The sequence below is a fragment of the Panthera leo genome, chromosome E2 (assembly GCF_018350215.1).
Source record: "Panthera leo isolate Ple1 chromosome E2, P.leo_Ple1_pat1.1, whole genome shotgun sequence".
NCBI lineage: Eukaryota > Metazoa > Chordata > Mammalia > Carnivora > Felidae > Panthera > Panthera leo.
In genome coordinates this window covers 17,733,295-17,754,705 of record NC_056693.1, presented here as the reverse complement: position 1 = coordinate 17,754,705, position 21,411 = coordinate 17,733,295, and the positions used below count along the sequence as shown (strand labels likewise).

The 21,411-nt window shown below is 56.3% G+C and overlaps 2 protein-coding genes across 4 annotated transcripts; both read left to right on the top strand.

Moving 5' to 3' along the window:
• Positions 1-2,468: 2,468 nt before the first annotated feature.
• On the top strand, positions 2,469-10,631 carry KIRREL2 (kirre like nephrin family adhesion molecule 2). The gene is given in 16 exon segments (XM_042919004.1): positions 2,469-2,514; positions 2,517-2,978; positions 3,174-3,323; positions 3,866-4,015; positions 4,175-4,335; positions 4,729-4,879; positions 5,403-5,508; positions 5,622-5,770; positions 6,005-6,132; positions 6,224-6,356; positions 6,663-6,763; positions 6,928-7,147; positions 7,641-7,745; positions 8,037-8,140; positions 8,488-8,553; positions 9,716-10,631. Coding segments are annotated over 16 exon segments (2,568 nt in total). The 3' UTR covers positions 10,052-10,631.
• Positions 10,632-11,761: 1,130 nt separating this feature from the next.
• Positions 11,762-21,391, top strand: APLP1 (amyloid beta precursor like protein 1). 3 transcript variants are annotated; one of them, XM_042919045.1, is made up of 17 exons: positions 11,762-11,993; positions 12,885-13,028; positions 13,778-13,910; positions 14,121-14,233; positions 14,465-14,598; positions 14,708-14,892; positions 15,349-15,479; positions 15,855-15,929; positions 16,794-16,952; positions 17,030-17,158; positions 18,533-18,632; positions 19,600-19,707; positions 19,969-19,992; positions 20,182-20,252; positions 20,486-20,548; positions 20,680-20,823; positions 20,942-21,391. In XM_042919045.1, exons 1-17 carry the CDS (start codon positions 11,847-11,849, stop codon positions 21,038-21,040), a joined length of 1,959 nt encoding a protein of 652 aa, XP_042774979.1. In that variant the 5' UTR covers positions 11,762-11,846; the 3' UTR covers positions 21,041-21,391. The 3 variants fall into 3 exon arrangements, with proteins under 3 accessions (XP_042774979.1, XP_042774978.1, XP_042774980.1); XM_042919044.1 differs by having other exon boundaries at positions 19,966-19,992; XM_042919046.1 differs by lacking the exons at positions 11,762-11,993; positions 12,885-13,028 and adding an exon at positions 13,077-13,305 and having other exon boundaries at positions 19,966-19,992.
• Positions 21,392-21,411: the final 20 nt, after the last annotated feature.

Here is a 21,411-nt window from a genome sequence, read left to right as displayed (position 1 = left end):
GCATGGGGAAGTGAGAGTGAATTGTGCCCTGTGAAGGTATACGCAAGAGTACGTGAGGTACATGGGGCGCCTGGGTGGCTCAGTCGGTTAAGCGTCCGACTTCGGCTCAGGTCGTGATCTCACGGTTTGTGGGTTGGAGCCCCGTGTCGGGCTCTGTGCTGACAGCTCGGAGCCTGGAGCCTGCTTCGGATTCTGTGTCTCCCTCTCCGCCCCTCTACTGCTCATACTCTGTCTCTCTCTGTCTCAAAAATAAATAAAAACATTTTTAAAAATTAAAAAAAAAAGAGTACTTGAGGTATAAGTGTGCAAGGCAGTCAGAGTGGTGGGAGTGAAAGGCGGAGCTCAAGACTACACTCGCTGAGTGGGTATAGGAGCGAGCCCAGCTTGGGAGCCCTTGGCTGTGTGAGTTTTAGTTCATGAAGCTTCCCTCTGTCTCTCCCCAGGTTCCCCCTTCCCCTCCTTCCCCCTTCCCCTCCTTCCCCCTTCCCCTCCTCCCCCATCTCTCTCCTCCTTTCCTCCCTCCCTCCCTCTCCATAAGGTGGTTACACCTCAGTCAACCTTTACCTCCGTCACTGTCTCTCTTTATGCCTCTACATGTCTCTGTTTTTCTGTCTTTCTTTGTTCTCATCTCTATCCCCCACTCTCCCCCCAGTGTTCTGTCTCTCACACGCACCAGAAACTCACTAAATATTTGTTCTCAGTCAATATCTGATTATACCTCTTTCTTTTATTTGTTTCTCCATCTCTGAGTCCTCCTGTTTCTCACATCTTTGAATTTTATAACCATATGCTGCTTGGCCTGCCCTCCCCATCCCAGTGTGCGCACACACACACACTCACATGGGATAAGCTTCTTCTGCCTGCTTATCTCCTGCAGGAATTGGAACGGCCCGTTTCCTCCCCCCCACTCCTATCGCCATGACTCCCTCCTCTGGTCTTCCTCCAGGAACAAGATGAGGCATCTGGCCTGAGCCCCCACAGCTCCATACTTCATGTTTGCTCTAGTCGTTCTGCTTCCCTCCCATTACTGACCCCTTGCCCTCCTCCACATTCCCTCTCCCAACTGCCGCCCCCCCCCCCCCACGCCTCCCGGGGCACAGACTAGATGCAGAACTGGAGGTTCTGTCTTAGGGCCCTCTCACCAGATGGTGTCCCTCAGGGCCAGGGTGTAAAGCTGTCCGTTGCTGGGACCTTTAATTAGCACAAACCTTCCACCCTCCACTTTGGCTGTTTTCCTTCTCTGGATGCTCCTGGGACCTCAGGCTCTCCATCTTTCCATGCCTGTGGCCCAAGAGAGCTAGGAAGGGGAAGCGATGTCAGGTGTCTGGAAAAACAGCCTTACTACCTGACTTCCTCTCCAAGACTCAGGAGTCCTGGCTCCAAGCTCATCCTATGTCAAAATGCAGTCACTGGAGTCCCCAGAAGGAAGCCAGTTCAGGCCGCCAGACCTAGAAGTCTCTCAGACTCAGGAGTCCTGAAGCTTCTCCCCAAGGTCCTAGGAGTTGAGGCCTCCAACCGTCCCCCCTCAACGCACACACAGGACTTAGGGCAGATGTTCACCGTCTGTGATTTTCAAATCCTCCTGGGCCTGCGTGGGGGTGGGAGAGATTGGTGGTTAATCCACTGACTCTAAGACTTAAGACCAGATTTTCTGACCCCCTATCATCCTCTCCCAACTGCACCATGCTGCACGCAGGGGACCTAGCTGAGTCTCCAGCTCCTCAGAAACTGGCAGTTCAGGCCATTAACTTGTCAGTCAACAGAGGTCTGTTCGCCCAGTCTTAGAATCCTAGAGTCCAAACGCCTGCCATGTGAGGACGTCAGAATCTGAGCTCAGGAACGAGAGAGAACCTGAGTGTGGGCCCCCAGTCACTACAGGCTCAGGAATGTCAGACCCAGGGTCCCAGCCCCCTCCAGGTCGCACTCGATTGGCTTGGGGTCCCGCCCACCTGCCGGGCCAGCTGCGCAGCGCACCGGCCGGCCAGAAGCGTGGGAACGCCCCAGCTGGGCGGCAGGCGGCCGTCAGGACAAGCTGCGCGGTTCCCAGCCTCCCCGCCTGCCCCAGCTCGGGCACCGCCGCCTCCCAGCCGTCGCCCAGCAACCACAGCGGGGACGAGGGGCTGAGCCGGGACTGCGGGGTCTCGGGAAGGCGGGGGATGCTGGGGGCCTGGATTCCTGGATCCTTGGACGTGCTATGGGTTGCAGCAAAAGGGGTTCAACCCCTTTTTAAGAGGGGTTTTGAAGCGAGAAGAGCTGGACCCCCTCCTCTTCTCGGGGGTCCCGGTTGCCCCAGGCACCCCGGTGTCCTCTTCTTGACCCTCAGGCCCAGGCGGGGCCCGGGCCCCGCCTCCCCAGGGCGCGGAAACTAGCGAGGCCCCAGAGGCTCCCGTTTATAGCTTCGTTTCCACTCAGCGCCGTCCCTCCGAGGACCTGGGCTGAGCAAGTTTCTTCCACTCTCTCCCCCCGCCATGTCCCCCACAAGCCTGGCTGGGTGCAGGTGTCCAACTCAGCCGGGACGCCCTTCTTCGACCCAGGTGTTCTGGCTCCCAGACCCCAATTTGGCTGGGGCGCCCGCCCGCGGGGAAACCCCGCCCTGGTTGCCCCCATTCATCCAAGTCTCTGCCGCGCGAGTTCCTCAATGGGAAAGGGCGGGTCTCCAAGGGGGCGGGGCGAGTGGGATCGGGCCCTCCCCGGTCTCTCAGAGACAGAGGGCGCGGAACCCGCCTGTGTTTCAGAGTGTTGGAGCCTGCAGCTGGGCAGACTGCGGGAACTCCAGGCCAGAAACGGGGTGGCCTCTAGCCTGGGGCGAAGAGTCGGGCGCGAAGGGAGCTCCCACCAGGGTTGTGAGAGGTGTGCTATTGAGGAAGAAGTTAGCAGGAAAGCCCGTGCAGCAAGTCTGCGGAATCTTGGGGGACACACGACGGGGATGCTGGTCTCCGCCCTCCTCGTTCTCCTCTTCTGCCTCAGAGGGCATGCAGGTACCTCTAGGGACGGATGAATTTGGGGGGAGGATTGTTTGCCAGCTGCCTCTTTACTGGGGTGGATGGAACTGGGGGTTCAGACTCCTAGATCTGCCGGACGAGAACTTCGGGAGCCTAGGCTCCTGGGTCCCGAATGAGGGAGCTAAGATCGTTCCTAAACTCAACCTTACTCCCTTCCCCCAATTCTCCTAGGCCCGTCGCCCCATTTCCTGCAACAACCGGATGACCTGGTAGCACTGCTGGGGGCTGAGGCCCGGCTGCCCTGTGCCCTGGGCGAATACTGGGGGCTGGTTCAGTGGACCAAGGACGGGCTGGCTCTAGGGGGTGAAAGGGACCTACCAGGTGAGACTGTTCTCTCTACTCAGGAGGGGTTGGCTCCAGGTGGGGGTGCTGAGCTTGCGCCGTATCTGAAGTCTCTGTTTTAATGTTTTCAAATTTAGGAAATTGATGGGCTCAGATAAACATCTGGGAGAACTGAAGTTTTAGCTTCTTTAGGGGGTAGAAGATTTTTGTTTGTATTATAAAATACTACATAAATGTAGGAAGGCATATAAAACACAAAAGGAAGATTTGCCAAATAAAGTAGACACTCCTGTAACTACTACTCATGACCCTTGTCAGCTCCTCAGAAGCCTTTCTTATTCCCTCTCCTACCATAGCCCTCTCCTCACCCCAGACATAGTACTAATCTGATTTTTATAGCAATTGTTTTCTTTTTTCCGACGTTTTCACCCCCAAGTTTGCCATGACTCTGGATGCGAGAGGGTTAGTCTCTCTGGCTCAGCACCCACTTTTTGGTGTCTTTCTGGTGTGGGGTGCCTGGGAAAGGAGACTGAGGCCAGGAACTCAGAATCATGGTGTGACTGCCTCTTCCTTAACTTCAGGGTGGTCCCGGTACTGGATATCAGGGAACGCAGCCAGTGGCCAGCACGACCTTTACATTAGGCCCGTGGAGCTAGAGGATCAAGCATCATATGAATGTCAGGCTACACAAGCAGGCCTCCGCTCTCGGCCAGCCCAACTGCATGTGCTGGGTGAGGACTCAATCCACTTGTACCTGGGAAGCCCAGGGGGACAGCCAGTGCTTAGCTGAGTGTCAGAGTCCGAGGAGCCCAGAGGGGTGGTTAGTTAGAGCTGGGAAGATTGGGGTCTCTGGGCCCAGGGTCCAGCTCTGACTCCAATCCACCCCACAGTACCCCCAGAAGCCCCCCAGGTACTGGGAGGCCCCTTTGTGTCTCTGGTTGCTGGAGTTCCTGCAAATCTGACCTGTCGGAGCCGTGGGGATGCCCGCCCCATCCCTGAGCTGCTGTGGTTCCGAGATGGGATCCGTCTGGATGGGACCACCTTCCACCAGGTCAGGTCGAAATCCCTGTGCAGCTCTTGCCCATTCAGGGAAATCTGGGGTCTGCTCAGACCACAGGCTTATCCAGAGGAGAAAAGGGCATGGGAGGAAGGAAGTTCAAGGGTTAGGACCCTTAGTATGTGATTAAGGGTAAGGATTCCAGAGCCAGACATCTCGGGTTCAAATCCTTGCTAGTTGATCAAATCACTTGCTAGTTGATTGATCTTGAGTTCAGGTAACTTAACCTCTCTGTCCCTCAAGTTTCCTTATCTGTACAATAGGGACAATAATATTCACTTCATAGGGTAATCGTGAGGATTAAATAAAGTACTTTGAAGTGCCTGATACATAGTAAACACAATATAGCAAGAAGATGAAATCATTATTATTATTCATAACCTCCAGACCCTGCTGAAGGAAGGAACCACTAGGTTGGTGGAGAGCATCTTATCCTTGACTCCTTCCAGCGCTGATGACGGAGCCACCTTGGTCTGCCGGGCCCGGAGCCAGGCCCTGCCCTCAGGGAAGGATACAGCTATCACACTAAGCCTGCAGTGTGAGTGCAGTTAAAAATTGACCCTCCAGGCTGCAGGCCCTTGGGAAAAGAGAGGCCTGAGGTCTGGACTCCAAGGTTTGAGGAAAGAGGAGGCTGTGGACCTGGGACCCTGGGGAAATTGGGACCTGGAGTCTTGGACTTCTTAGCTCAAAAGGAAGAGGAGAGGGGCGCCTGGGTGGCTCAGTCAGTTGAAATTCCAACTTCGGCTCAGGTCATGATCTCATGGTCTGTGAGTTCGAGCCCCACGTCGGGCTCTGTGCTGACAGCTCGGAGCCTGGAGCCTGCTTCAAATTCTGTGTCTCCCTCTCTCTCTGCCCCTCCCCCTCTCATGCTCGCGCGCGCGCGCGATCTCTCTCTCTCTCTCTCTCAAAAATAAACATTAAAAAAAAAAAAAAAAAAAAAAAAGGAAGAGGAGAGTGGGGACCCAGACTCCTGGGGTGGAGAGGCTGGGCACTGGACTCAGATGCTCCATGGAGGTGTTCCAGGTCCTTGCCCACCGCTAACCATTGACCTACCTCCACAGATCCCCCAGTGGTGACTCTGTCTGCAGAACCACAGAGTGTGCTGGAGGGAGAGAAGGTCACTTTCCTGTGCCAAGCAACAGCCCAACCTCCTGTCACAGGCTATAGGTGAGGTCGCCTCTCCTCAGCCCAGAGCAGGGTTTAGGGAGGACTAGGGTTGGGACGTGCGCGGGAGTGCCAGGGGAGCAGGGACAACATGAGCAGCCTCACTGCCTCTGCAGGTGGGCAAAGGGAGGTTCCCCCGTGCTCGGGGCCCGCGGACCAATGTTGGAGGTTGTGGCAGACGCCTCATTCCTGATTGAGCCAGTGTCCTGCGAGGTCAGCAACGCAGTGGGTAGCGCCAACCGCAGCACAGCGCTGGACGTGCAGTGTGAGCGGGGGAGGGGCCCTGGGTGTGGCCAAAGTGGGGCAGTTGGGGGGCGTGGCTGCGACTGGCTGCGGGAGAAGGTGGGACGGAAAAGGATGTAGGCAGGGATTGGCTGTGCTGGGTCAACGCCACGGGGAGCAGGGGCGGGAAGATGTCGTTTCTGAGTAGCCGATCCTGGGTCTGAAGTTGCATCCTTCCCCGACCATGTGACACCTCCTCTCCTCTCCTCTCCTCCAGTCGGGCCGATTCTGCAGGCAAGGCCGGAGCCCATGTCTGTAGACGTAGGGGGAGACGCTTCCTTCAGCTGTGCCTGGCGCGGGAACCCGCTCCCACGGGTAACTTGGACCCGCAGCGGGGACGCGCAGGTGAGACCCGATCTAAAGCCTGTGGCCGTGGCTGGCGGTGGACAGAACTTCCTCTCAAGGTCCTGCCCCTGATGCCCCTACCCTCTCCCAGGTGCTGGGCTCTGGGCCCACGCTGCGTCTTCCGTCGGTGGGGCCCGAGGATGCAGGCGACTACGTGTGCAGAGCTGAGCCGGGGCTCTCTGGCCTGGGGGGCGGCGCTGCGGAGGCTAGGTTGACTGTGAACGGTGAGAAAGTGGCGCTTCCTAGAAGACCTGGCAGAGCCTGGGACGGGACACAGAGTGGACAGAGGGGGCCAGCCCTAAACGGGGGTGGGCGTGCCCTTGAGAGGGAGAGCTTTTTGGACGGCGGGGCCTGGGGCTGGGAGCCAGACCACGCGAAGGCGAGCCTCTGAGGGATTCGGGGTTTGTTGAGGGGCGTGGCCTGGTTGATTGGCTTTCGTGAAGTGTGCCGAGACCTGGCCCCGCCTTATTGAGAACTGACGTTTCTGAGGGCAGGGCCTCTATATGACTGGTCCACAATCTCCAAAACAGCTCCCCCAATTGTGACCGCCCTGCATTCTGCGCCCGCCTTCCTGAGGGGCCCCGCCCGCCTGCAATGTCTAGTCTTTGCATCTCCGGCCCCAGATGCTGTGGTAAGGGAATGTCCCCGCTCTCATGACCAGCCCAGTTGTTATCCCTGTCCTCCCAAGCCAGACCCCCAAAACTGCTATGACCACCTCTAACTTTTCGACACCTTGCCTGCCCTTCCTTCCTTCTCCAGTCTTCTTAATGACCTCCTTTTTGTGTGTGCCCCCAGGTCTGGTCTTGGGATGAGGGCTTTCTGGCGGCGGGGTCTCAGGGTCGGTTCCTGGTGGAGACATTCCCAGCCCCCGAGGGCCGCGGGGGCCAGGGCCCAGCCCTGATCTCTGTGCTACACATTTCGGGGACCCAGGAATCGGACTTCAGCAGGGGTTTCAACTGCAGTGCCAGGAACCGGTTGGGCGAGGGAGGTGCCCGGGTCAGCCTGGGGCGTAGAGGTGAGATCCTGGGCCTGAAGCCTCCAAATCTGAGGATCCCAAACCCCCACACGCCACAGTCTCTAAATCAAAGACCTCCAAATGCAGACACCCTCAAATCTTGAAAGCCTCAAAACTATGAGTCCCTTGAACCCTGAGACCCTCAAAACAGTAAATTCCTTCAAATATGGAATTCTAAACTGAGAGACCCCCCCCTCACACTTAGGTGCCCCAAAGAAAGGAAGTGCCAAATATGGGGAATGGTAAAGTTAAAAACCCTTCAAACTCTAGGACTCCCTAGAGCCAGGGAGTTTAAACTTGTGGAACCTCAAATTCATGAGCCTGTAAGCCTAAGGGACCTCAAGCTAAGGGACCTACAAACTTGGGTATCCCCAAACTTGGGGACTTTTTGAATCCAGAGACGCCAACGCAAGCAAGTCCTGAGTCCCTGTTCCCCAGTTCTTCCTGGGTCTCATGCTTACCCTCCTCAGAACATCCCCTCTCCTTCCTGTAGACTTGCTGCCCACAGTGCGGATTGTGGCTGCAGTGGCTGCTGCAGCCGTGACTCTTCTTACGGTCATCATTGGGGTGGCCCTCTGCTGCTGGCGCCATGGCAAGGGTCAGTGACTGAGCCCCACCTCAGCACCATCCCCCAGCCCCCTCCCCGCACTGACCTGGCTGAGACCCCCCCCAGTCTCACCTCTCTGGCCTCAGACTCACCTTCAGACCCTGGTTCCTCCCTCAAGCCCTAAGTCCTTCTCCTCAGGGTCACACTCCTCCCCCTTGCAGGTTCTCATTGGTTCCCAGCCTCCTGACCCAACCCAGCCCTCTCTCTTCCTGTTCATTGGTCTCTGCAAACCATGACCCTGCCCCATCACTTATCTCTGCCTCCCACTGTCCCTGGCCTCAGCCTCTTTCTCCAAGCAAAAGAACCTGGTACGAATCCCAGGCAGCAGTGATGGCTCCAGTTCAAGAGGCCCTGAAGAGGAGGAGACCGGCAGTGGCGAGGACCGGGTAGGATGCAGGGTCCCCAGACAAGACTCAGCCTCTAGAACAACTAGTAACCCAGTCCCAACTGTTCTCCCAGTCCCCACTGAGCCCCCAAACTCAAAGGCGGTCCACATCCTAATAAGTAATCCCGGGCTAACATGTCCCCCAAGTCCAAATATGCTCCTGACCCAGTTATCCCCTAGACCAAATACGTCCCCAGGGCCCTTTGTTGTCTTGAGTCTAGACCCCAGCTCCAGGTGCTCTTGGTCCCTCCTGCCTGGCCTCCACTGTCCAACTGAGGGTTGTCAGGGTCTGGCGCTGGACCAGGAGGATCCTCTGAGTGCCCCCTCTCACTAAGCACCCTATCCCAGGGCCCCATCGTGCACACGGATCACAGTGACCTGGTTCTGGATGAGGAAGGGGCTCTGGAGACCAAGGTAAGTGTTGGGAAGGGATGGTTTCCTTTCACTGAGTCTCCAGCTCTCTCCCTGCTTGGTCCCCTCCTTTTTCACTCTCTTGCCCCCAGAGCTAGGACTTAGCCTCCTCCACACTTTCCTCCTGCCTCCTGGGCCACTTCACCCACCTCCAGGTCCTGTTTGCACAGCTGCTGATAATGCCCACAAATGTGTCCCAGCCTTGGCCTCCCTCTCGGAGCCCCACATCAGGGCTCACTCTGCCTGTGCTTTCCCATCACAGTCCTGCCTCAGGTCTCCTGGATGCCTCTGCCAGGCCCCTTCCTACCTACCAGCTCCCGCACTGGCCTCACTTCTCCCCAGACCGGCCCTTCCTTTGAAGTCCCCTCTCTTGGCCTCCACTGACCTCAGTCCCTAGCCCAGAGCCCTTCTCTGTCCCCTCTGTACCTAGCACATGCTATTCTATTGGCCTGAAACACCACTTTCCTTCCCATACTACCTAATTCTGCCCTTCATTCCTCTGGTCTCAGCTCACACATTTCTTGTTCTAGAAAGTCCGTGCTTCCCTACTCACAGCCCTGATCATTCTGTCTGTGCTCCACCTGCCACAACTAGGACCACTCTTTCCTGGATTCCCATCCCAGCCCTGAAATCCTGTTTGTGCTTCCCCATCAAGCCTTCTCACTCTGCCTGTATTTCCCTCATCACTACCCTGACCCCCCTGGACTCTGGTGTTTTGCCATTTCCTCTTTGGCCTGGGATCTCCATGTAGGCAGGGCCCAGTCTCTCCCCTTGAGAGACATGTCCAGCAGCAGCGTAAGACATGACACAGAATCAAAGCCTTGGGGCCGGTGGGCAGATGAATGAATGAATGTCTTAGTCTCAACCGCTCTGTTCCCACTGCATCTCCTTCCAAACCACCAGCCCTCAGCAAGCCTATACTCCTCTGTTGCTGCCTTTCTCTGCCCATTTCTGTCTGTCCTTTTATCTCTTGTCTCTGTTTTCCTGTCCCAATTTGTCTTCCTATCAGTCTGTACGTCTATCTCTCTGACTCTGGGTCTCCGTTTGCTCTTGCTTCTGTCTTTTTGTCTCTCTCTAGGTCTGGCTCTAAGTGTGCCTCTCCATTAGTGACCCTCACCCCATCTTATATCCTCACATACATTAACAAATCCCATTTGTCCCTCAGGACCCAACCAATGGTTACTACAAGGTCCGAGGAGTCAGTGTGAGCCTGAGCCTTGGTGAAGGCCCTGGAGGCGGCCTCTTCTTGCCGCCCCCCTCCCCCCTTGGACCTCCAGGGACCCCTACCTTCTATGACTTCAACCCACACCTAGGCATGGTCCCACCCTGCAGACTGTATAGAGCTCGGGCAGGTTATCTCACCACACCCCATCCTCGAGCTTTTACCAGCTACATCAAACCTACATCCGTTGGACCCCCAGATCTGACCCCCAGGACTCCACCCTTCCCATACGCTGCCTTCCCCACACCCAGCCACCCACGTCTCCAAACTCATGTGTGACACCTCTCCAAGTGAAGAGTCCTGGGATCTTCAACTTGCCGTAATGGATTGTCCTGATTTCTGAGGAACCAGAACAAGATGGTGACCTTACTCCTCCAAAATTGAACACTGATGGGAGAGAAAGATCATTACAGTTCTCTGGATTACTGGTGTACAGTCAGCTCAGTCAAAGGGGACTGAGGTCCCCAAGTGGGAGCAAGATGGCCACTATGACCGACTATTCCCCTGTGTAAAAGAGATTCAAGATGGCAGATGGGCTCTTTGTAGACGGACGGGGGCAGGGGGTGATGGGATGGAAGGCAGGGATGGAAATTGTTTCTAGGTGTGGAAAGAAGAGATTTCAAGATGACCACCTATACTGAGAAAAAGGCAACGTAGGTTAAGATGGAGGCCAGACCAGGCCCTGTCCTGGTTCTCCCTGAGGGACCCTTTGCTTGGCCAATTCAAGTGCAGCCAAGATGGCTAATTACTCTCTGGGAACCCCACATGGCCACCATCTCGATTCCTTTCAACCTCCTTAAGGGCCCTGGATGAACTGAATCCAAGGAATGAGGATAGGGTGAGAACCATCATGGGGAGAGGAGAGTAGTGTGGGGTGGGTGGGGTGGAATCTTGGAATGAGAATATTTATGTTTAATAATAAAAAAAAAAAAAGTCAATGAGTGAATGCGTCTTGGAGATCCTCCTGGCATTATTACCCTCCATCAAGGAAGGGGTCCATTAAATCAGCCCTAAGACCCTTCCTCTACCCTATTCTCTACCCTAGGTGATGAAGTGGCTGTAGGAACAAAACCTTGAGCCACCTCCCACCCTTTTGCTACCCATTTAGCACTCCGGGCTCTTTTAACATACATCTACACAAACGCACATGCACAGATGCACATACATGATAGTGTTGCCCCAGTTGGCTTGCGGAAAACAGAATTCTACAGTTATTTAAGGAGACAACAGTGAGCCCTGAAGAGTAGGCAGGGTGGGAGAGGCTAGGGGTGAGAAAATAGAAATGCCATGGTCCTTAAAGCAAGGATAGGGTTGAGGCCCTTGTCCTGAGGTGCTGGGTACCTGACTCAGGTCATCCTTAAAGAAAGGACCTACGGGCTTTGGTTTTATGCATCCTTGAGCTAGGAATTAAAGGTCCAGACACCTGGGATCCTTGGAAAGCAGAGCAGAAGGCCAAGAGCCCAGGTCCTAGGGAGACAGGGTGGGGGCTTGTTCTCTGGTCCTGAAAAAGAAAGGGCCTGCAGTCCAGATTCCTGGATCTGAGGAAGAAGGGGACTGGATCTCAACTGCTGCATCCTTGATTAGGGAAATTTCAGAGCCTGTATTCCTGGGACCTCAAGAGACAAATCTATCGGGGGACGGTGGAGGTCTTCAATGTTGGCATGCCTGGAAGAGAAAGAGGCTGATTTTGAGTGTCTGGGTCCGAGGGAAGAGAAAGCTGGGGGTGAGGGTCCTGAGAAAGGGCTCAAAACGGCGGAGCCTATGACCCAGACTGCCGGCTAGGCCCTTGCATGGGGTGGGACTCCTGGAATCTCTAGGAGGCGGGGGCCTGGCGCCGGCTCCCACCCGGGGTTCCCGAGCTGCTCCAGTCTGCGCAGAGCTGCCACGCTATTGTCCTGGCTAGGAAGGCGGGGCCGGCGTGGGGCGGGGCTGGCGGCGCCGGCGCAGCCCGGGGGCGGCGGGAGGAGGCGGCGGCGGCGGCGGCGGTGGCGCTGGGAGCTCCTGTCACCGCTGGGGCCGGGCCGGGCCGGGCCGGGCCGGAGTGCAGGGGACGTGAGGGCGCGAGGGCCGGGACATGGGGCCCACTAGCCCTGCCGCTCGCGGTCTGGGCCGCCACCCGGGCCCGCCGCCGCTGCCGCTGTTGCTGCCACTATTGCTGCTGCTTCTGCGCGCGCAGCTCGCCGTCGGGAGCCTGGCCGGTGGGAGCCCCAGCGCGGCCGAGGTGAGGCCCGGCCGGGTCCTGGGGGATGGGGGAAGGGGCGGGACCGGGCCTTGGGCCCGGACGCGGACGCGTCCAGGGCAGAAAGCGCAGTCTTTCCGGCCAAGTGGTAGGCCCCCATACGCCCCTAATGGCACTAGGCATTCATGAACCCAGGGGTTCAGGTCCCAGTTCCCCCATCTTCTGTCCTCCCAGCTGCCTCCCGCCGCTAGCTTAGGAACTGGCTTTTCCAGAGCCGTGGTCCCAAAAGCCCAGCCCCCTCAGACCCTCTCGACCTAGGTGAGTCAGCCCCAACCAGACAGGACCCACCAGACAGTAAGACACCTGGATCCAAGAATCTTGGCCCCTTGCATCCTCTGGACATATTTGAGGGCCCCCTCAGCCTCCCAGAACCGAAGAGTCTAGGTCTTCAGACACCGACCCCCGACCCAGGATGTAGCTTTCCATCCCTCAAAGGACCTGGTGTCCAGGCCTGCAGGGCCCTGAAGCCAGGCCTTGTCGTCTTTGCACCGGAGAATAGGACCCTGAGCTAGGGATGGTGGGAGGAGGGGCCAGAACGCCTGGGTTCTGGCCTCCTCCCCCGCGATTCAGTTTTAACCCCTTCGGGCTCCAGTGCGGCTGCGCCGGGGTGGGGGCGGAGCCTGTCTCCGCGGCAACAAGGCCGCGAGCCTCTCGGGGGACCTGGGTCGCCATAGCAACGGGAGAGCTGTGGCGCCCCCGCCCAGTGGGAGCTGTTTCCCGGGGAACAGTACCTCTTAGGAGGCGAGTGCGCGGCACTTGGTGGAGGGGCTGGTGCTGGGGTTCTGAACCTCCGGGTCCTAAGGAGCAAAGGTCTGGGGGACACACGTGCCAGTGTCCCTGGGCCCTCTCTGACCCCTCTGACCCGACCCTCAGGCTCCAGGGTCGGCCCAGGTGGCTGGACTATGTGGGCACCTAACTCTTCACCGGGACCTGCGCACCGGCCGCTGGGAACCAGACCAACAGCGCTCACGACGCTGTCTCCGCGATCCGCAACGGGTGCTGGAATACTGCAGACAGGTGGGCGGGACCTGCTGGGAGGGGCGTGGTCCGCAGGAAAACGGTTCCGAGACTGTCCGGATAGCCCAAAAGAAAGAAGCTAGTCGTGCAAAAGGCATGGTCCAGGGAGAATGAGAGATCTAAGTAGTCAGGGGAAGCTAGGGGGCGTGGCTGAGAAAGAGGCGAATTTAGGATAGGGCAGGACCTGTTTTTGAGAAACTAGGGCAGGAAAGGAGAACTGTGCAAAGAGGGTCAGCTAAGAACTGTATCCAGTGAAGAGACAGTTTAGCAATCTGTGGTAGGTACCTTAAGGAGTAGGGGCACAGGTGGGCGTGGTCAAAGGAGAGGCGGGGCTAAGAAAAAAGACCTTTTGGACCTGCAAGAGAGTGGAGCCCAATGCGAGAGTGGAAAGCTGGGAGGTGTAGCTAGGAAAAGCCAGTTCTAATACAAAGAGAAGGGATGCTTACTGAGGGGCCAAACAGAGAAAACGGTGAGGCCTAAAAGGAGGGCGGAACCTATTGGAGGAGGGGACAGAGGTGACCAGAAGAGAGGCAGGTTTACGGGGATTGAGTTTCTGGGCAGATGGCGGGGCTTCTGAGGGAGAGCTACTGGGGGCGTGGCCAAGGAGCTGGCTGGCTTAGCTACCGAGTCTACGGAGAAGCAGAACCTAGGGAGATCACTAGAGCCTTGTAAAGGGACATGGCCAGTGGAGAAGCACAGCTGGCAGGGGGCGAGGCTGTGGGCTGATCACTCTCACCCGCTGCCCCCAGATGTACCCGGAGCTGCAGATTGCACGTGTGGAACAGGCGACACAGGCCATCCCCATGGAGCGCTGGTGTGGGGGCTCTCGAGGTGGCCGCTGTGCTCACCCCCACCACCAGGTTGTGCCTTTCCAATGCCTGCGTGAGTCCCAGGCTGGGGGCAGGGAACAGAAGTGGGGGTTTCCCTGGGGTGAGATTCTGAGCCCCGGTCTCAGGCTCATATTAGGAAGCTGGACGCATGCCTGGGTCCAGAGTGGGGCAGAGAAACCTCTGAGGATAAAATGTCTGGATTCTGAAGAGGGTAGAGCTAGTGTCTGTGGGAGGGTCTCACTCTGGTGCCCCCACTCTCCAGCAGGTGAATTCGTGAGCGAGGCCCTGCTGGTGCCTGAAGGCTGCCGGTTCTTGCATCAGGAGCGCATGGACCAGTGTGAGAGTTCAACTCGGAGGCATCAGGAGGCACAGGAGGTCAGGACCCTGGCCCATCCATTCTCAGTCCCCAACCCAGGAATCCAGTCCCCTAACAACCCACCCCACCCCCCCAAACCTGACTCTGGGCCTCAGCCCCCTCTTCCCACTGGGACAGAATCAGGAATCCAGGCCCCCAGTCCCATCAGCCCCCAAGACCCAGGCATCCAGGCTCCCTCTCTACCCTCTCCTAGCCCACAATCCTGGCATCTGGGCCTACTCTTCCCGCAGGCCTGCCGTTCCCAGGGCCTCATCCTGCATGGCTCGGGCATGCTTTTGCCCTGTGGCACGGATCGGTTCCGAGGTGTGGAGTATGTGTGCTGCCCCCCTCCAGTCACCCCTGATCCATCTGGGACAGCAGTTGGGTGAGTGGGAAGGAACCCTCCACGCCCATCCCAAGGCTCCTGAAGCAGGAAATGGAAGCCTGGGGGCCTGGGTCGTATTCTCACTGCCTCAAGTCTTCTGTTCCCTCAGTGACCCCTCCACCCGGTCCTGGCCCCTAGGGGGCAGAGTAGAGGGGGGTGAGGACGAGGAAGAAGAGGAATCCTTCCTACAGCCAGTAGACGATTACTTCGTGGAGCCCCCACGGGCTGAAGAGGAAGAAGAGGAGGAAAGAGTCCCACCCTCAAGCTCCCATAGCCCTGCAGGGTTCAGCAAAGGTGAGACTGTCTCTGAACTCTTAGTTCCCTCTATCCTGGAGGGAGGATGATTTGAGGGAGCCTTGGTGTAGAGGCATCTTTGGGAGGGACCTGTTGGGGAGAGACCCAACTGGGGGGAATGGAAGGGATGGGAGTAACACTGGGTAAAGAAGAGGTGGAAGGGCTGTCCTGTGCAGAATGCAAAGGGTGAGGGTGGCTTGGGGGTACCTGAAAGTGGAGGAGCCATCTGGTAGTTCCTAAGGATTATTTTGGGGAAGCTTGAAGGATGGTGTAGATTTCTAAGCTTTGCAAGAACATGCCCAGTTCAGAACTATATCTCTCATGATGCCCTGCACCACCCATGGTTAAGTAGACACATGGTGGTCTCCAGTGTGCTCTAGGAAATGTAGTTCTCCAAGAAGGGAGGGTAACCTGAAGATGGGCTTCAGACTGATTCCCCGGTTCCTGGCCTTGCAGTGACCACCACCGCAAGGCCCACAGATGGTGTGGACGTGTACTTTGGCATGCCTGGAGAAATCAGCGAGCATGAGGGATTCCTGAGAGCCAAGATGGACCTGGAGGAACGTAGGATGCGCCAGATTAATGAGGTGATGATACTGGGGCCTCAGGATTTCCCACAACACGGAACTCCCTGAATACCAGGAATTTCCTCAGAGGCACATTGAGACTACCTCCAAAGACTCCCCAAGCCCCCATCCAACCCCTAATCCTCAACACCACCTCTGGGATGACCAGGGATCCCTGACCCACCTAGAATCCCACTGAGATGCCAGCAGATTCTATGGAAACTCTGGTGAACTGCATTCTTCCACTTGCATTCCTTCGGAGCCTTACCTCTTGTGAACTCAAGAGCAAGTAGGACTTATAGGATCTGGAGCCTCCAAAGTCTTGAAGAGGGATTGGGGGACTCACTGGGTGGAGCAGGGTAGATTCGAGGATCCTGAAGTTCCTCTTGCCCCTAGGTGATGCGTGAATGGGCCATGGCAGACAACCAGTCCAAGAACCTGCCGAAAGCTGACAGACAGGCCCTGAACGAGGTAGGACACCCTCTGGCGGGTCCTACTTTTGCCTGTCCGATACCTAGGACACACCTGGTCTCAGTTGGGTCCAGGCCTGGTCTTGGCTCATCCTGTCCCACCCCTTCCTACTTATATTGGTCTCTCCTGGCCCCCTCCCTCCATTTGGCTCCACTCCTCTTGGCCTATGTCTGACCTGGCATTTCTCTCCTCTTCAGACTGGCCTTGTTTTGCCTTGATCCTCACTTGATCCTTACCTCTCAGGGCAGGCTCTGTGGTCATCTCCCAAACTGAGTCCCAGCAAGATGCATCCTGGTCCTTCTCAGCATCCTTGATTCATTCACATTCCTATTAGGCCCATCCCCTGACTCTGGTCCCACCCCTCTAATCTCACTTTCACTCTCAGTCCCTCCTCAGTAGGCCCAGCCTCATGACTCACTGATCACCTCTAGAGGCCCCACCCCCTCCCCTTAGGTTAGCCCCATTCCTGATCTTTGCTCCACCCCTCTAGGTCCTATTTAGGCACAGCCATCTCCAGTAGGCCCCGCCCAGGCCTACAGCCTTACCTTTCCTATAATACTTGGAAAATATTTCACCAGAACGTGAGCTGCCTCAGTTCCTAGATTGTTCCCACCCGGTAGAGTTTACATCCTCAGATCAGCTCCCAATTGGCCTGGTCCTACCTGCACTCTGCCTGGCCCTGTATCCCCACTCCTTCCAGTCCACATCCTGTGATCTGGTCCCACCCTGGAGTCAATTCTACTCGTGCCTAGACCCACCGCACCACCCTCCGCCACATGGCCCTACAGACTGCCTTTCCAGAGTGTTGACCTGGACTTTCACCTATCTTCACCTCTCCTGGCCCTGTGCTCACCCCCTTGCCAGCACTTCCAGTCTATTCTGCAGACCCTGGAGGAGCAGGTGTCTGGTGAGCGACAGCGCCTGGTGGAGACCCACGCCACCCGAGTCATCGCCCTTATCAACGACCAGCGCCGGGCAGCCTTGGAAGGTTTCCTGGCAGCACTGCAGGGAGATCCGCCTCAGGTGTGGGAGCCGTGGGGGCAGGGGCGGTGGGTGAAAAGGTCTGGGGCAGGCCTAGGCAGCCTTTGTCCCTTCCACAGGCAGAGCGCGTCCTGCTGGCCCTGCGGCGTTACCTGCGTGCAGAGCAGAAGGAACGAAGGCACACGCTGAGGCACTACCAGCACGTGGCTGCCGTGGATCCTGAGAAGGCCCAGCAGATGCGCTTCCAGGTGCTCAGATGCTCCTGCCTCCCAAATACCCTGTTGTCCCTCAGACCCCAGTCTCCAGGGCCCCACCCCTCAGACCCTCTTTCTGTCCCTTGGACCTCTACCTATCCCTGGCGAGCTTGCCCCCACGCCTCTCCCCAGTCTTGGGACCCTTTCCAGCCCCTTGGATCCCTACTTCCTGACCCTGGAATGTTGCCCTTTACCCCCACCCTAGCTCCTTGCCTTTGACCCCCTTCTTGTCCCTTTGATTCCTACTTCCTTTCCCAGAATTTTCCTCCAATGCCTTGAACCCTGTTCCTGTCCCTCAACTCTCCTTCCTCCCAAACACTACTTATTTTCCATGCAACCCCTATCCTGTGCCCTCAGATCCCAATTCCTAGTTCTTCGATGTTCTCTTCCTGTCCATGAATACTCCATTCTGTGCTCTTGAACTCCATGTCTTGCCCTTGAAAGACATCATTTCTGGGGCTCCTGGGTGGCTCAGTTGGTTAAACGTCCGACTTCAGCTCAGATCATGATCTCACGGTTCGTGAGTTCGAGCCCTGCGTCAGGCTCTGTGCTGACAGCTCAGAGCCTGGAGCCTTCTTCAGATTCTCTCTCTCTCTCTCTCTCTCTCTCTCTCTCTGCCCCTCCCCTGCTTATGGTCTCTCAAAAATAAATAAATAAAAAACATTAAACAGGGGGCGCCTTGGGTGCTCAGTCAGCTGAGTGACTTCGGCTCAGGTCATGATCTCACAGCTCGTGAATTTGAGCGCCATGTTGGACTCTGTGCTGACAGCTCAGAGCCTGGAGCCTGCTTCAGATTCTGTGTTTCCCTCTCTCTCTGCCCTCCCCCAACTTGTGCTCTGTCTCTGTCTCTGTCTCTCTCTCAAAATATAAACATAAAAAAATTTTTAAAAATTTAAACAAAAAAGAAGAAAAGAAAGACGTCATTTGTATATGACTGTCTAATCCCATTTCCTTCTCTATAATCCCTGAAACCTTACTTTCTATTCCTCAGACCCTACTTTCTGCTCCTCCTACCCACTTCCTCCACTTCCTATCTTCTATGCCATATCCCTGGTATCTTATACGTACATTGTCTCTTGTGCATTTTTCCTAGTGACTCCTCCTTTCCTTTTTGCCTTACTTCCTTTTCCAAGCCTTTCACTTCCTGTCTCCTATACACCTTTTCCTTTTCTTTTTATTCTGCTTCGCCTCCAGTTTCCTTCCTCCTCTGGCCTCCTCTGGCCCTACTTCCTGTCCATTGTGTATGCTATTTTTCCTTGGACCCTATGGACCTTCCTTCTGCACTCTGCCTCAGTTTCCCCACCTCTAGGCAGTAGGCTAGAGAACTGCCTACTGCCCAGTTCATCGTTCATCCTCACCTCCCCACAGGTGCAGACCCACCTTCAAGTAATTGAGGAAAGGATGAATCAGAGCCTGGGGTTGCTGGACCAGAACCCCCGCCTGGCTCAGGAGTTGCGGCCCCAGATCCGTGAGTGCCTGTGACCCCTGGTTCCCATTCCTGATCTGTGAAGGCAGATATTGACCCCCAAACTTTTCTTCCCCCCTCCACCGTTTCAGTTATTTATTCCTATGTAACAAACTCCAGAACATAGTGGCTTTAAAGACAACTATTTTCTTTGCTCCTGATTCTGCCATCTGGTCGGTGTGTGGCTACCCTTGGCTAGCAGATCAGTTAAGGGATGGGACTCTGGCACCAACAGGCCTCTCTTCCTCTCCATGTCAGCTCAGGGTCTCTTATCCATGGAGCCCCTCTGCATGGTCTCTCAGCAGGATACCTGGACTTCCTACACAGTGGTTCACGCTCCCCAAAGCATGAAAGTGAAAGCTGCCAAGTCTTCTTAAGGCAGGGGCCCACCTTCTGTTGATTAAAGCAAGTGACAAACTCAGTCCAGATTCAAAGGGAGGAGGCCTACATGAGAGCGTGAGCACCAAAAAGTGTGATCTCCCAAAGCCCCCAGATCTATTGTGACTTCCTACTGGATGTCCCACACCTGTCCCTGCTCTTTAAAGAGGCCAGTCTTGGGGTGCCTGGGTGACTCAGTCAGTTAAGTGTCTGACCTTGATTTCAGCTCAGGTCACGATCTCACAGTTCCTGGGATCAAGCCCTGCATCAGGCCCTGCACTGACAGTGTGGAGCCTGCTGGGATTCTCACTCCCTTCTCTCTCTCTCTATGCCTCCCCCACTCATGCTCTTTCTCTCTCTCTCTCAAAATACATAAATAAACATTTTTAAAAAAGAGGCCATTCTCTTGAAACTTCAACCTCCATCCTCCCTGCCAGGGGTGCCTTCATCTAGCTCCCCAATTTCCCCAGATCATACTTACAGCTACCCCCAATCACTCTAGTATTAGGGTGCCATTTATTCACCTGGTTTTGTTTTGTGGCATCCCTATGGGGGTCGTGATGTCGACCCCCTTTCTGCATGTTCCCCTCAGAGGAACTTCTCCACTCTGAGCACCTGGGTCCCAATGAATTGGAAGCCCCCGCCCCAGGGGGCAGCAGTGAGGACAAGGGTGGGCTGCAGCCTCTGGATTCCAAGGATGGTGAGTTCACCCAAATGTAGATAACCCTAGACTTTGGGGGACAGGCACCCAACCTCAATCCCAATCCCTTAAATTCTGGGGGTATCTTAGCCACCACAGTGAATGGGAGAGGATAGGAACGGATGTCTAAGGTTGTGGAAGCCTCTGTAGGATCCTTGATCCTCCTGCCTTGGCTGGGAGGGTGTGTCTCCACCCTTTTCCTCCATGATGCCCTCCTTTCTTCACTGTTCCACCTGTCTTGCTTCTTCTGGCTGCCAGCAGACACCCCCGTGGCCCTTCCGAAAGGTGAGTATCTCCCAGAATAGACCCCAGCCACCAAATCCCACTAGTCCCTGAGCCCCGAATGGAAAAGGGTCCATACATTGGGAACTCCCGACCTGCTGGGGTAAAGTCCGGTGCCCCTTCTGACCGCCTCCTCAGGCAGGGGTAGCACCATTCTCAACTCTCAGTAATGAGATAGGACTTGGGGGTTAGGGTCCGCAGAACAAGACGCTGCATCCTCTGGGAAAGAGAAGATGTCCCCCCTGGAGCAGTATGAGCGAAAGGTAAGTGAGACCTGGGGATGTTGAGGGTGGATGGGAGAGGGGTCCTGGACTCCTCGGTCTGAAGGAGGAGGGTGTTAGGGGGTTGGATCCTTTGGCCTGAGGGAATAAGGGATTGAGGACAAGGACTTTGGGGTCCTAAGGAAGAAGAAGGCTGGGGATGCCCTACTGGGGCCCAGGGGAGGAGGAGGCTGGTGCCCAGACTCCTGAGTCCCTGACACCTCCTGCTCCCCCAGGTGAATGTATCTGTTCCAAGGGGTTTTCCTTTCCACTCAGCGGAGATTCAGAGAGATGAGCTGGTAAGAGGAGGACTATTCTGGGTACCTAGGGGGAGAGGTCAGAAGGCAGTGGCTAGGCTGTGACTCCCAAAGCCACACAGGGCCCTGGTGAGCCTCACAGATGGCCCCTGCCCCATGTCCTCTCCATGCAGGCACCAGCTGGGACAGGTGTGTCCCGAGAGGCCGTGTCCGGTCTGCTGATCATGGGAGCAGGTGGGGGCTCCCTGATCGTCCTCTCCCTCCTGCTCTTGCGCAGGAAGAAGCCCTATGGGGCTATCAGCCATGGAGTGGTGGAGGTGAGAGGCACAAACACATGGTATATGGGGAAGGAGTTCCAGAGCCTGGGCACAGGGGCGCTGTGAGATCTGCGGTCAAGTCTCTATGCCCCTCTGTTCCTCCCCGCCCCAAATGCAGGTGGACCCTATGCTGACCCTGGAGGAGCAGCAGCTGCGTGAACTGCAGCGTCATGGCTATGAGAACCCCACCTACCGCTTCCTGGAGGAACGACCCTGAACCAGCCCCCTTCACCCCTTTGGCTGAGCCCAGAGCTTCCCTCTTCCTGGAGCCCCAGAACCCCAACTCCCAGCCTGGGGGAGGGGTCTCAAAATTGTTCATTTCACACTCTTTGTGAGGGGACTGGAAATTCTTATTTCCCCTTTCCAATTCCAAATTCCATCCCCAAGAAATCCCCAGGTATTCCCAGCTGCCTCCCTGCTTGGGACCTCCTCACTTTAATTTATTTTGTAAGTTAATTTATTGTTCCTTAAGGTGACCACCAGCTTGGTCCCAGTGTCTGTTGTTCCCTAGAATTCACCCTCCCATGTGATCCCCACTAACGTCCCAATAAAATCCTTTTCCCCACCAGGCCATCCTGCGTCTCTTGG